A 12,695-nucleotide genomic window follows, 5' to 3' on the forward strand; every position below is an offset into this window, starting at 1 on the left:
CTTCCATCCTTTCTAAGGTAGGTAAAATGAGGACCCAGTTTGTGGGGGCAATAAGCTGACTTTGTATAAAATATACAAAAGTATGAAGGCTATTGCTTAACGCCTTGTAAGCCGCCCTGAGTCTCCAGAGAAGGGCGGCATATAAATCAAAATAAAAAATAAAATAAAAAATAAAAGTGCCAAATGGTTAAATGGAGCCATTGGGGTTCCAGATGGAGGACGGCCCCTTGGCTGAGCAAAATCCTGTCTCGTGGAATCCTCCATGGAGGAGAAACAGAGAGACTGATTAGGTCTGCGAACTAAGACCGGCAAGGCCAATGAGGAGCGACCAGAAGAAGTTCCGCTTGTTCTGTCAACAGCTTGCGAAGCACTCTTGGAATGAATGGAATGGGCGAGAACGCATAGAGCAGTCCCCGCGGCCAGTGGCACCGAAGAGCATTGTAATTCTCCGCTCCTGGAACCTGAAACCTGGAGAAGTACCTCGGTACCTGTGCATTCTTCGGACTGGCGAAGAGGTCGAGAATGGGAACTCCGAACCTGTGAGACAACTCCTGGAACAACAGAGGATGTAACTGCCATTCGCTCTCTGTTCAGCAAGTCCAGGCGCTCTCTGTTCAGCCAGTCCGCTTTGACATTGGATGCTCCGGAGATGTGTGCTGCTTTGACTGATAGCGTATGCTTCTCTGCCCAACGCATCAGTTTCTCCGCTTCGGCCATCAGAGCCCTGAACCAAGTGCCCCCTTCTCGATTGATATGTGCCTTTGTGGCCATATTGTCCGTCAACACTAACACATGCTGACCTGTCACCTTGGTCTGAAAGTGACAGAGGGCTAGTCACACTGCTCTCAATTCCAATCAATTGATACTGTTCGTACGTTCCAGTGAGACCAGTGTCCCTAAGCTACCTGTGACAGAAGGTGAGGCCCCAACCTTGAAGACTTGCATCCATCGTCAGAACGACCTGGTTGGGTTCCTGGAACATACACCCCTGAAGCAGGGCCACCGAAGTCCACCACTGAAATGAACTCCGGACTCGAGATGTTACCTTCACCTTGGCCTTCAAATTGCTGTGCCCCGCCTTTTGGAAAGGTAATAGAAACCATTGACATGGATGAGCGTGATGGCGAGTCCAGGGCACAATGGCTATACAGGAAATCATCTTTCCGAGCAGTTGGGACAGCAGGAGGAGAGAAATGGACCTGCTGGAGACCACTTGTAACACCAACTCCTTGATGCTGCAGGAACGGTCAGGAGACAGGAAGACTTGGCCTCTGAGCGAGTCTATCACTGCTCCCAAGTGTAGAATGTGGGTGGTAAACTGCAAGTGGCTCTTTGGCCAATTGATGGTAAACCCATGTAGTTTCAGAATGCGAACCACTGTCGTGCTGTCCTTTGCTGCCTGCGATAGTGAAGACGACAGGATTAAAATGTCGTCCAGGTATCACAAGATGTGTGTTGGAATCACCTGGACAGATGCCGCCACTGCTGCCAACAACTTGGTGAACGTTCGCAGAGCCGACAACAGACCGAATGGCATGGACTGATACTGGAAATGTTGATTAGCGTATGCAAAGTGGAGGAACTTGCAATGTGCCTGATGAATCGGGACGTATAGGTAGGCTTCTTTGAGGTCCACCGACTGTAACAGGTCTCCTTCCCTTATGCAACCCAGAATAGGTTTCAAGGATTGCATTTTGAACCTCCTGTATACAATGAATTGATTGAGGTGCTTGAGATTCAAGATTCCCCTCCAACACCCCAAACTTCTGGGTACCAGGACAAGGATGGAATAAAAACCTGTCCCTTCTTGACCCTTTGGTACCAGCTCTATGGCCCTGATGTCCAGCAAATGTTGGATCTCAGCCTCCATGAGCTGTTTCTTGTCGTGTTGGTACAGAACCGGACACTGCAGGTAGCGGCTGGGGGGGCTGGATAGGAATTCCAAGGTGAGACCATACTTCACCGTCTGAAGAATCCACACATCTGTCGTGGTGGACGCCCACAGCTCGTGGAAATATTGTGGACGTCTGCCAATGAGAAGAGGTGACATGGCGTCACTTGCCACAACGAAAAGGCCATGACCTGCCGCCTCGAAAGGGCTTCTTTTGTGGAGCTTGGAGTCTGCTCTGATCCCAGAAAGACTGCCTGTCAAAGGGCCTGTCATATCCTTGCTGATAGGATCGCTGGATATAGGACCCACTGGTCCCCGGCTCCTGATGAAATGGCTACCATTGCGAATAAGGTGTGAATCTGTGCTCAGATCACTTGTATGAGGAAGGTAAAAACTTCCGTTTGTCCTTATCTTCTATCAGAACCGGTTCCAAGGCCTCTCCAAAAAGCGCTGAACCTTTGTAAGGCGCTGAAGCCAACTTCCACTTTGACTTCAAGTCAGTCTTCCAACTGCGCAGCCATAATAGCTGGCGTTATGTAACTTTGGATGCCAAGGTTCTAGAAGCAAATTTCACTGCATCTAAAGGTGCATCTGCAGAATCTGTTGCTGCAATTAGTTTATTGACCTTTGGTGCAGACCAATGTCATCCTGAGGCAGATGTTCATGCAATTGACAAAGCCAAACCAAGGAAGTTCAGTTAAAAAATGAAGCTGATGTACCAGCCTTAATGGCCCAAGCAGCAGCTTCATGAGACTTACGGAAAGTCAATTCTGCTTTACGATCCTCAGGCTTAAGATCTTCTAGCATATCGCTTGAAAGCAGAGCAGAGGAGGTCAGTGCAGCAATCGGTACATCCACAGACGGCAGGCATCCAAGGCTGCTGAACCACCACAGAAAAGAGTTTCAGGTAAGGAATGAAATCCTGTTCCTTCTTAGGAATAAGGAACAAATCATCATTAGGCGAGGCAACCTCCAGACTTTGATCCTGAGGTTCCTCAAGTAGTCCCATATTGGTAGCCACTTTATCCTTATGGAGTAAGGACTTAAAGAGCGATGGGCGGAACAGATCATGAAAGGCTGGCCTACCAGGTCTCAGCCCTTCATCCTCTGAAAATTCCATCTCTTCCAGACTCTTGCAAAGAAACTTCACCACTAGAAGATTCGTGTTCTGAAGGGGAAGTCTGTCTGCCAGTCACAACAGGCTGAATCTGCTGAATAGGTCTGATTGGCAGCAAAGACACCTGACCGGCGTACTGAATACCCGCTGCCAGCATTTTGGACAGGGTATCAGAAATCAAAGCCTGGATATCCAAAGGTTGAACAGACGAAGACTGTTCTTCTGCACGCAACCCTGCTGCAGCCAGAGTAAATGTGGCCTCAGGAACCTGACAGCCAGGTGCCAACTGACCATTAGTCCCCACCTGTGGTGTGCTCTGGCCTGCCCCAGGAACAACTTGCACAACTTCAGGCAATGGCTGGGAAGACATTCCAGGCTCAGATGTAGCCCAACTTTGGCTTGCAGCGGCAGCCACAGGTTGTGATGGAAGTAACACCGCTGAAGCAGCTGATATGGCAGCAGATACGGAAGCACGCAGATGTTCTGCAACCAAGGCAGTGTGCTGTGCCTTATCAAACTGTTTCTCTAAGGCAGTGATGGCTAACCTTTTTGCCGTCGCATGCCAAAAGCGTGCGTGCCCACACCCATAATTCAATGCCCCTATGCGCATGCGTGCACGACCCCCCATGTGCTCCCCCCACCTTTGGCACACAATGACAAAAAGGTTACCAGTGGGCCCAGTAGCCCCGTTTTTCACACTTCCCAGGCTCCAGAGGCTTTCTTGGAGCCTGGGGAGGGCGAAAACGGCCTCCCCCACCCTCTTGGAGACTCTCCGGAGGTCGGAAATGGCCGTTTCCCAACTTCCGGTGGGCCTAGAAGGCAAGAAAATCAGCTGGCTGGCGCACGCATATGCGCTGGAGCTGAGCTAGGGCAACGCTCGCGTGCCCACAGATATGGCTCCGCATGCCACCTGTGGCATGTGTGCCATAGGTTTGCCATCACGGCTCTAAGGCCTTGTGGCGCCTGCCCGCATCTTTGTCTGTCCCTGCAGTCTGTCTTGCAGATCCTCCTGATGAAGGTCTAGCTTTGGCTGACTTACTTCTGGTAGATTTAGAAGTATGTTTAGAACCAGCCCTTGTGACCCTATGGAGCCTTGGAGGGCTAACAGTAGGTTCTAAGTCAGAAGATACATCAGAGGCAGATATGATAAACAGATTGTTTCCAATAAGTCCAGAAATTAATTCCTTTCAGGAATATGACTGTATGCAGAAAAATTAAGGTAAGGGAAATTCCCAATTACCACACAGAAAATACCAGTTCAAAGGATGACTGGGCTTCAGAAACACAGCAAATAAGGAATACGTTGCTCCCAGGCAAACCTGTCCTTCCAGAAGCTGCTCTCAGCACTGGATGCAGAGTGCAAGATCCTTATCTGCAGAAGAATGACCAGGCAATTCAGCACAGAGCCAAGGGACTCTAAACACTGCTTCGCAATTCTAGGAGCTAAGCCAGGCTTGCAATTGAAGAAATGAGCTTCCTGGCTCTCTCCGCTCCGACAACGCCCAAATTAAACTATAAAATGGCAAGTGCAGGCAGGAAGAAGCCCCCTGCACCTGTGCAATTAGAAACAGCTGTTCTTTGGCGCAAAACCCCTTCGCGCTTCCAACAAATGGCGGCCGCTAACAAACTGCCTCTTTGAAGAGCCGCTGCTGCATTCAGTCTCCAAATAGGTGCAGAGGCAAAAACAAAGCCTCTCACACGCCTGGTCGACGGAGTTTGCACTGGAGTCCCGGTCAGTGACTCCACAGCCGCTCAACACATGCTGGAGCTGCGATTGTAGTAAGGACTCTGTTAACTTGCAGTCACCTCACACACACACCAGCGGCAACACAAACCTCGGAGGCGCCCAAATGGGACACACACCGGACTGCTGCTTCCTCAAAAAAATAAACAATCAGGGTGGGGGAAGACGATCTGGATTTCCCAGAGACGTCTAACCCACCACCAGCAGCAAAGGAGATCAAATTCTCCTAACTAGTTTAAATGCGCAGCTCCAGGCTCCATGTAACAATTCCAGAAAAAATCTTAAAGTAACTACAACAAAGAAGTTCCAAATAAACAACCAAAAAAACCAAAGGAAAAATTTTAAAAACAAGAAAAATAAGTTAACCTGGCATCTATTTGCCAGAGAACTGAAACTCAAGTCTTGATTAATAGACTAAGTGAAAAGACTGAAGACCACAGGAAGTAGGAGGCATGGTAATGGGAAAAAAAATTATACTCAGTCTTGAGCAAATAGATGAGAGATTAACCCATACATGGAATGTCGGAGCAGCGCTTTGGAAAACTGAGCAACGTGGTATATGCAGTATAATGCAGTGAGCCATGTGCAGATCTGTACATTGGGGAAACAAAACAACCACTTTATAAACGCATGGCACAACATAGGAGAACAAACACATCAGGACTAGATTCAGCAGTCCATCTGCATTTAAAAGACACAGGCCACTCTTGAAGACAACAAAGTCTATATTTTGGACAGAGAGGATCACTGGTTTGAAAGAGGGGTTAAAGAGGCCATCTATGTCAAAATTGAACAGCCTTCTCTCAACAGAGGGAGAGGGATACGACATCATCTACTGTATGTCCAGTCTACAACACAATCATTTCAACAGTTCCAAGAAGGCTCCACACCAATTTGCACCAGTCAGATGACCCTGATGACACAGATAAACCTCCAGGTGACCTTAATGACTAGCTAAAAGAATGCAAATGACCAGCTGTCTGCAAGAAGTATAAATCCTTCCATTCCCCACCATCCAGTCAGAGCTGAAGAAGCTTCTTGGATGAGAAGCAAAATGTCTTCAAAGAAAAAACAGAAAATCCAGTTGCCTCTTTAAAAAGCACCTTTGGAAGTATCAGACTATACCAATTTTGATCAAAGACCTCTCCTTAAAACAATGGCAGGAGGAGATTTTTAAATTAATATGGTAAATAAAAAACCAAGAATTAAATACAATCTTTTATAAGATGCGAAGAAAGGGGAGGCCTTGGGTTGCCAGATATAAGATTGTATTATGATGCCTGTTGTTTGGGATGGCTGAAAATTGGACAATATTAAAGAATTCAAGATTGTTAGATCACGAAGGTTTTGATTTGAGATCTGGGTGCCATGTGTATTTATTGTACAATAAATGAAAGGTTAATCCTGGTTTTAAGAATCATTCCATTAGGCAGTCGACTGACCATACATGGTTGAAATATAAAAGAAGACTGGCTACTAAGGTACCATTGTGGCTATCACCACATGAAGCACTACACAGGAAAGAGATGTTAATTGAATCAAAATAGAAGACATATTGTGATCTATTGATATGGGAAGAGGATCCTAAGTTAAAAGTGAAGCAACAACTAGTAAGCAATGGATTTAATTGTGATTGATTTAATTATTCATTATTATAAAAGATTTGAAAGATTTAAACTTGATTAAAAAGCTTTGTTTTTGCTGGAGACAAATCAGATGTGGAATTGAGTTTATGTTTTGGGGTTGACCATTTGATTTTCAAAGTCTATAAAATGTTACCTAGGATAAATTTGGAAGAACATGTTAAGGAGTGTAAGGTAAAATGGGCGAAAAACTTTGGTCATGCTAGATCAATTGAAAAATGTGTGGAATAATGATTTGCTTTTAATTACAGTTTGAAAGAAAACTTTTGCAAAATGATGTACTGATGGTATTTGATTCCAGATAGATTGTCAAGAATATATAAAGGAACTTCTAATAATTGTTGGAAATGTAATCAAATTCCAAGAATATTCTATCACATGTGGTCTTGTAAACATGCTAAATCATATTGAGTAAATATAACAATGCTTATGCAGCAAATATTTAAAATAATAACACTAATTAAACCTGAAGCCTTTATTCTAGGTATTACGGATAAATCAATGGAAAAACAATTTGGAACTCTACTTCTACCGTGTTTCCCTGAAAAAAAGACCTATCCCAAAAATAAACCCTAAGTTAATTTTTACACGTGCACCCAACATAAGCCCTACCCCAAAAATAAGCCCTAATTAAGACCCCCTCCCACTCTGGGGTACACAGGTGGGGTGAGGAGCACGAGTAAAAATTAAGCTAAAATGGGGAGGCGGTGGTGGTGTTGTCCCAATACTTACCTTCGGACAGTTGCAGCCAGCATCTGCCTTGCCAGTCCACTTCTTCTGCAGCAGGCAAGGCTTTCCTGAAGACCTCTGCAGCCGATAACAGAGCTCAGGATCGGAGCTCTGTTATCGGCTGCAGAGGCCTTCAGGAAAGCCTCGCCAGCCACAGAAGAAGTTCCTGAAGGCCTCTGACAATGAAAAGGAGGCCAGGGGTAACACGCGCAAGTGAGGTGTGTCAGTGGAAGGCATTCCCTCCCCCCCAAAAATAAGACATGGTGCCTTTTTTGGTAACAAAAAAAAATATAAGACTGGGTCTTATTTTCAGGGAAACAAGGTATATGTGGTCACAGCTGCAAGGATTGTTGATGCCAAGTATTGGAAAGAAAAAGGAATACCTGTAGTTGAAGAATTAATTGTGAAACTGAATGTATTGGCAGAGATGGTGAAACTAACCTTAAAGATAATACTTCAGGCAATTGGCAATTGGAAGCCTTTTGTGGAATTTATGTGAGTTAAATACAATAATGGATTGTTAAGATTAGCTTTGAAGATTAGCTTATTTTGGGTAGATACCAGTTAATTTTTTTAAATAATTAGTAGTTAATTGTTGAGTTGATTAATAGATATTAGATTTCTATATTTGAGATATTTTTAAGAAACTGTGGTATAAAATACATACCAAATATAGCCTGCATGGATGAAAATCATAATTATTTGTAGGCCCACTGTGCAAGGAGGAATATACTAGAATTATTTGAGATATATTTTTCAACACTCAGCCAGTGTTGTAGGTTTAATGTTATACGTTGTGTACACTTCTTTATTTTTTCTTTTTTTTGCCTTGTTTGTAATTTTTGTTTTTATTGTCCCTGTAGTTGAATTTGAAATTAAAAAATTATTCTGTTAAAAGTGCATCACACCTAAGCATTTGCATTACAATTTAGGATATCCCCTTCCAGCAATAATACCAAGAAAACTGTTAATTGTGATAGTGTACCAGTTCGAAAGGGGAGAAAGGCCTGATTTTAGGTTTCTGAAATGTAACTCAAAGAATTACAGAATCCTTAAACCAATTCTCTGATTTTGCTACCTTCCTAAAAGAATCTTCTTACATGCATTTAAGCTACTGGCAAAACTAACATCATGATCAAAATAACACACACTCACCTCATCTTCTGATTCATTATGAGGTACTGAGAAGCAGTTGGTGACCTCTACAGAATGTTTGTCAACTGTGCCTACAAGGTTAAAGAAAAAAACATTTTCCTAAGAAAAATTATTCCCAAGCAAAGACCTAGAAACATCCAAGGAAGAACTTATAACTGAAGATAAAATTAGATTTATATATGCTGAGAAGTACAATACAGTACAACTTGAACCCCTTCAAGTTCAACCCCCTTACGAGAGAAGAGAATGATTTTATAGTGATATTATAACAATCTTGGTATACAAGTATGTGTTAAGCCTATGGGGTGAAGTCTGAGAAGAATGAAAGCGAGGCTGTTTGCTCTCAGCAAGATACAAAAAGAATGCATTTCAGCAACTATATTCTGCAACTGAACTATCTTCTACGAAAGCTCTTTAATATACTTATGAACTTTTAGATGCTGTAGCTAAGAAATGTGCATGTAAATAAACATGCAAGAGAGCATGGCTGCAAATCAAAGAAGCATCTTGGTTTCATTTTACTTCTTCAAATTTAACATTTTGTTCCTATTCAGGAAACTAATGCATATCAGGGCTAGCTTTAACTCTACACTGACTGAAAAATGAATGGAACAATGAAATTCAGATCTAGCATTTTATATAGGAAAAAAAGTAGAAAGCATCAACTTAACCCAATGCTCACATTTTATATTTTATATTTTGTATTTTTATCTCTTTTTATCGAAATGTGATATGAATGTGCCATAAGATAAATAACCCAACGCTGTAACAAAGCTACAAAATATAAAGATTCACTTCAAATAATATTTTTCATATTAAAAATATAATCTCTTTTTTAATTTGAGGCTATGAACACCAAGTTGCCTTTCAACCAAATAATCACTTGAAAAATTCTAACGTACTACTTAATGCTACAAAAATAGTCTCACTGGAGACCATGAGGTTTAAAAGTCCTGCCTTAGTCATGAAAGCCAGCTGGGTGACTTTGGGCCAGTCACTCTCTGTCCAACCACTCACAAGGGGGATTGTTGTGGGGAAAACAGGAGGTGGAGGGGGACTTTATCTTACCATTTATCTTACAATAATTGGCACAAACAAAACTGGACAGCTTTATTTCAGTGATGCAATGAAATGTGATTCCCTAAACACCCTCTGAAGACCGCTGCCCAACATGAGGTATAACAGAGGTCTTCAAACTTGGCAGCTTTAAGATTTGTGGACTTCAACTCCCAGAATTCTCCAGCCAGCTATGCAGCTATGCTGGCTGGAGAATTCTGGGAGTTGAAGTCCACAAGTCTTAAAGCTGCCAAGTTTGAAGACCTCTGACATAGAAGGTGCCAGAAGCAAACATATCTAATACTCTTTCTCCTCCTGTTGTCACCACATCAACCCTGTGAGGCGGGTTCTGCTGAGGTTCTTTTTCTCTCTCACAAAATCCAGGATTCCACTGGATGTAATTTGAAGGAATGACTTGCCCAAAGTCATCCAGCCAGCTTTCCTGCCTAAAGCGGGACTAGAAGTCGGTTTCCTGGTTTGCCTGGTGCCTTAACCATTACACTAAACTGACTCAAACTTCCACATTTATTTTTTATTCATTTACGATTCATTAATTTACGTCTTTTTATTATTGTGGACACCCGTGTCCAGAATCTCATTCCGCTTCCAAAGCGTGCTCCACACGGCATCTCTGAAATGGGCAGGCTCCATCTAACGCCTGGAATGGATAAAAGCCGGGCACCTGGTGACCGAACAGGGTCTTCTCCGCAGGCCGGCCTTCCCACCACCCTTTCTCTACTTCGTGCCTGCACCTCGGCGCGGGATAGAAGGCAACTTTGCGCTGGGCTTCCTCCTCAAAACACCCTAGAGTGCCAAGAGAGCAGCTAGCGGACCTTCGGATTCAACCGCCGCCTCCTCAGCGGAGCACGCGGAGCACGCGGTCCTTACCAAGCAACGTGCCGATAACGCGGGCCGCACCCTCGTTGCGCCTCTCAAAGCTGTCCACGATAGAGGCCAGCACCACCGGGTGGAGCCGGACCGCACGACCACCGGGAAAAGGCGCCGCCAGCGCGGCCGGAGGAGGCGGCGGCGGTGCAGCCGCCGCGGTCGGAGGAGTAAGGATGGCCGGCATAGCAGTTATCGAGGTTGTGTTGGGAGAAGAAGCGGCCGGAGGCGGTGGAGACGGAATTACGACGCTCGGTGAGGCGCCAGGCACCCCTACTGCCGCCGCCATTTTGTGGAGAAAGAAAGCGCGAGCACTCTCAGGCGGTGACTGATCACGGACAACCCGCCTCCCCAAAAGCAGCTACTAATAGGCTGTTCCTGCTGCTTGTCTACAGGCACTTTCCCCAATCAGGAGCGAGTTCCGTGAGATTCGTTCGTTTTTTATCGTTTCGTGAAGCACGCGGATGGATCTTCATTTATTTTACTATTTGTCAACATGTACAAGGAAACAGTAACAGTATAGACACGTGAAAAATGGTACAAATAAATGGATATAAATTAGCAAAACATAGCCATAAACACATAAAATTAGTACATATAAATGGAGACAATAGGACAGGGACGGTAGGAAAGCTGGTGCACGCCCCCTCAGGGACCTCTGAAGAAACGTGTAAGGTCCACGGTAGGCAGTTTAAGATGCAAGGTTTTGGGGGTAGAGGAATTAACAATAGGTAGCGTGTTTCACACATTTACTACTCTATTGCTGAAGTCGTATTTTCTACAATCAAGATTAGAGCAGATTACATATAGTTTGTATCTATTAATAGCCCTTGTGTTATTGCGGTTGAAGTTAAAAGTATTCATTAACAGGTAGGACATTATGGTACATAATCTTACGTACTAAGCTTAGGTCGTAACGTAGACTGCGCAGTTCAAGGTTGAAAGGCCATATTGATACGAATCAATCTAACCTTTGCTCTTTGCTTCTGTTAAAAGAAGTTGCTTGTACTATTCTGCTATGGTTGGGAATCATTTGTTAGGAATTCATTCTGTAAGAGAATTGTATCCTTTTCTATTTGGTTTCTGGCTTCTGTAATTTGTTTCAGAGCTAGGCACATCCTTAGAGGCAGTTCCCAGGAACATCCTACTCCATAGATAAGGGGGTAGGGGGGTGGGGGCTGCCTAGGAGCCCAAACACACAAGGACAAGGGATACTCTGTAAAATAGCGAAGTGTGGACAGAGACAGAGGCCCGAACAAAGAAAGATCATGCTGGTGATGAACCTTTGATTGGATAAACTTTGTTTCTATCAGCTAAAATACTCTGAGCCACTCTTGCAGTGTGTATCTATTCCTTACATGTTTTTGTCTTGTGTTTTGGAAATAGTATTACCCAGACTTTTTACTTTGGCCCAAGAATAAAAAGCTGATATTTTTTTGCAAGCCTCGTCCCAAGTCTCACTCTCTTTGGCATTTCAGTGGCTCGGGGAAACATCTGGGACCTTACAAGGTTACCCAGGCCTAAAATTTCAAGGCTGGTGGTATAAGGAATTTTATTGCGAGAGAGTAGTTGAGTACTCTTCTTGTAAAATACCTCTGGACCCACTCTAATGTATTAATGTCCGAAACACAGTGTGTGTTCCAGGCAGGTGAGCATTATTCAAGGATAGGTCTGGCAAAGGTTTTGTATGCCCTAGTTAGAAGTATAGCGTTACCAGAGAGAAAATTTCGTAAAATAAGGTTGACAACTCTTAATGCCTTTTTAGCAATGTTGTTACAGTGAGCTCTGGGGCTTAGATCTTCATGTTCACGAATTAGTTTCAAAGGCAGTGAAAACATTTTGTTTACTTATATTTATAAAAATTTTATTTTAGTCCGTAACTGCATACTTTTGTATTTATTTATTTAATCATATTTATGTATTGTATATTGGAGGTGATGACCCTTTGAGAGCTGCGTGCAACAAAATTTCATTTTAATGTATGCCAATTAGTGTACATTCAAAGTCACAATAAAGTTATTTTAAGTCTAAGTCAAGTCTAAGTCTAAGCTGGGGACCCCTGGCTTAGATGATACCTTATGGAAATAGTATGGGTGCACATGGCATTTAGACGAAACAATTGCTGTCTTGTTTCTGTAGTGCCAAATTCATATGAGGCTATGGAAAATACCATGGTTTGAACAAGTTGCATTTTTACAGGCCTTTTGTTACTCTCTGTGACTTTCAATGCCTTCTCTTTATATCCAAAATGGTTTAAAACAGGGAATCTAATTTTAATAATGTATTCCTGTCTGAGGGATAATTACATTTCCTCATTCCTCTTATTTTTTTAAGTTTATGTCTACTCACTTTATGACTAATAACCAAAGCTGTTTATGAATGTAGCAATTGTACTGTTTACCTGGCTGGGGTGACATGTTGAATGAGCCCATTTCAATGGACATATGGTGTTATGTCCGCGCAGGCATGAACAGA

General features: G+C 43.5%; 1 protein-coding gene across 1 annotated transcript in view; it reads right to left on the reverse strand.

Annotated features, from left to right (window-relative positions):
- The window catches only part of EIF3F (eukaryotic translation initiation factor 3 subunit F), a 46,088-nt gene extending 35,547 nt beyond the window's left edge, over positions 1-10,541 (reverse strand). The window contains exons 1-2 of the mRNA XM_070945115.1: positions 10,224-10,541; positions 8,280-8,350 (exon numbers count right to left, since the gene is read on the reverse strand). Of these exons, the coding sequence (XP_070801216.1) occupies positions 8,280-8,350; positions 10,224-10,509 (357 nt within the window). The 5' untranslated portion in view covers positions 10,510-10,541. The remainder of the gene's footprint in view (positions 1-8,279; positions 8,351-10,223) is intronic.
- Between the last annotated feature and the right edge of the window lie 2,154 nt (positions 10,542-12,695).

The sequence above is a fragment of the Pituophis catenifer genome, unplaced genomic scaffold (assembly GCF_029215685.1).
Source record: "Pituophis catenifer annectens isolate HBS135680 unplaced genomic scaffold, rPitCat1.0.hap2 SCAF_6, whole genome shotgun sequence".
In the NCBI taxonomy this organism is placed as follows: Eukaryota; Metazoa; Chordata; class Lepidosauria; order Squamata; family Colubridae; genus Pituophis; species Pituophis catenifer.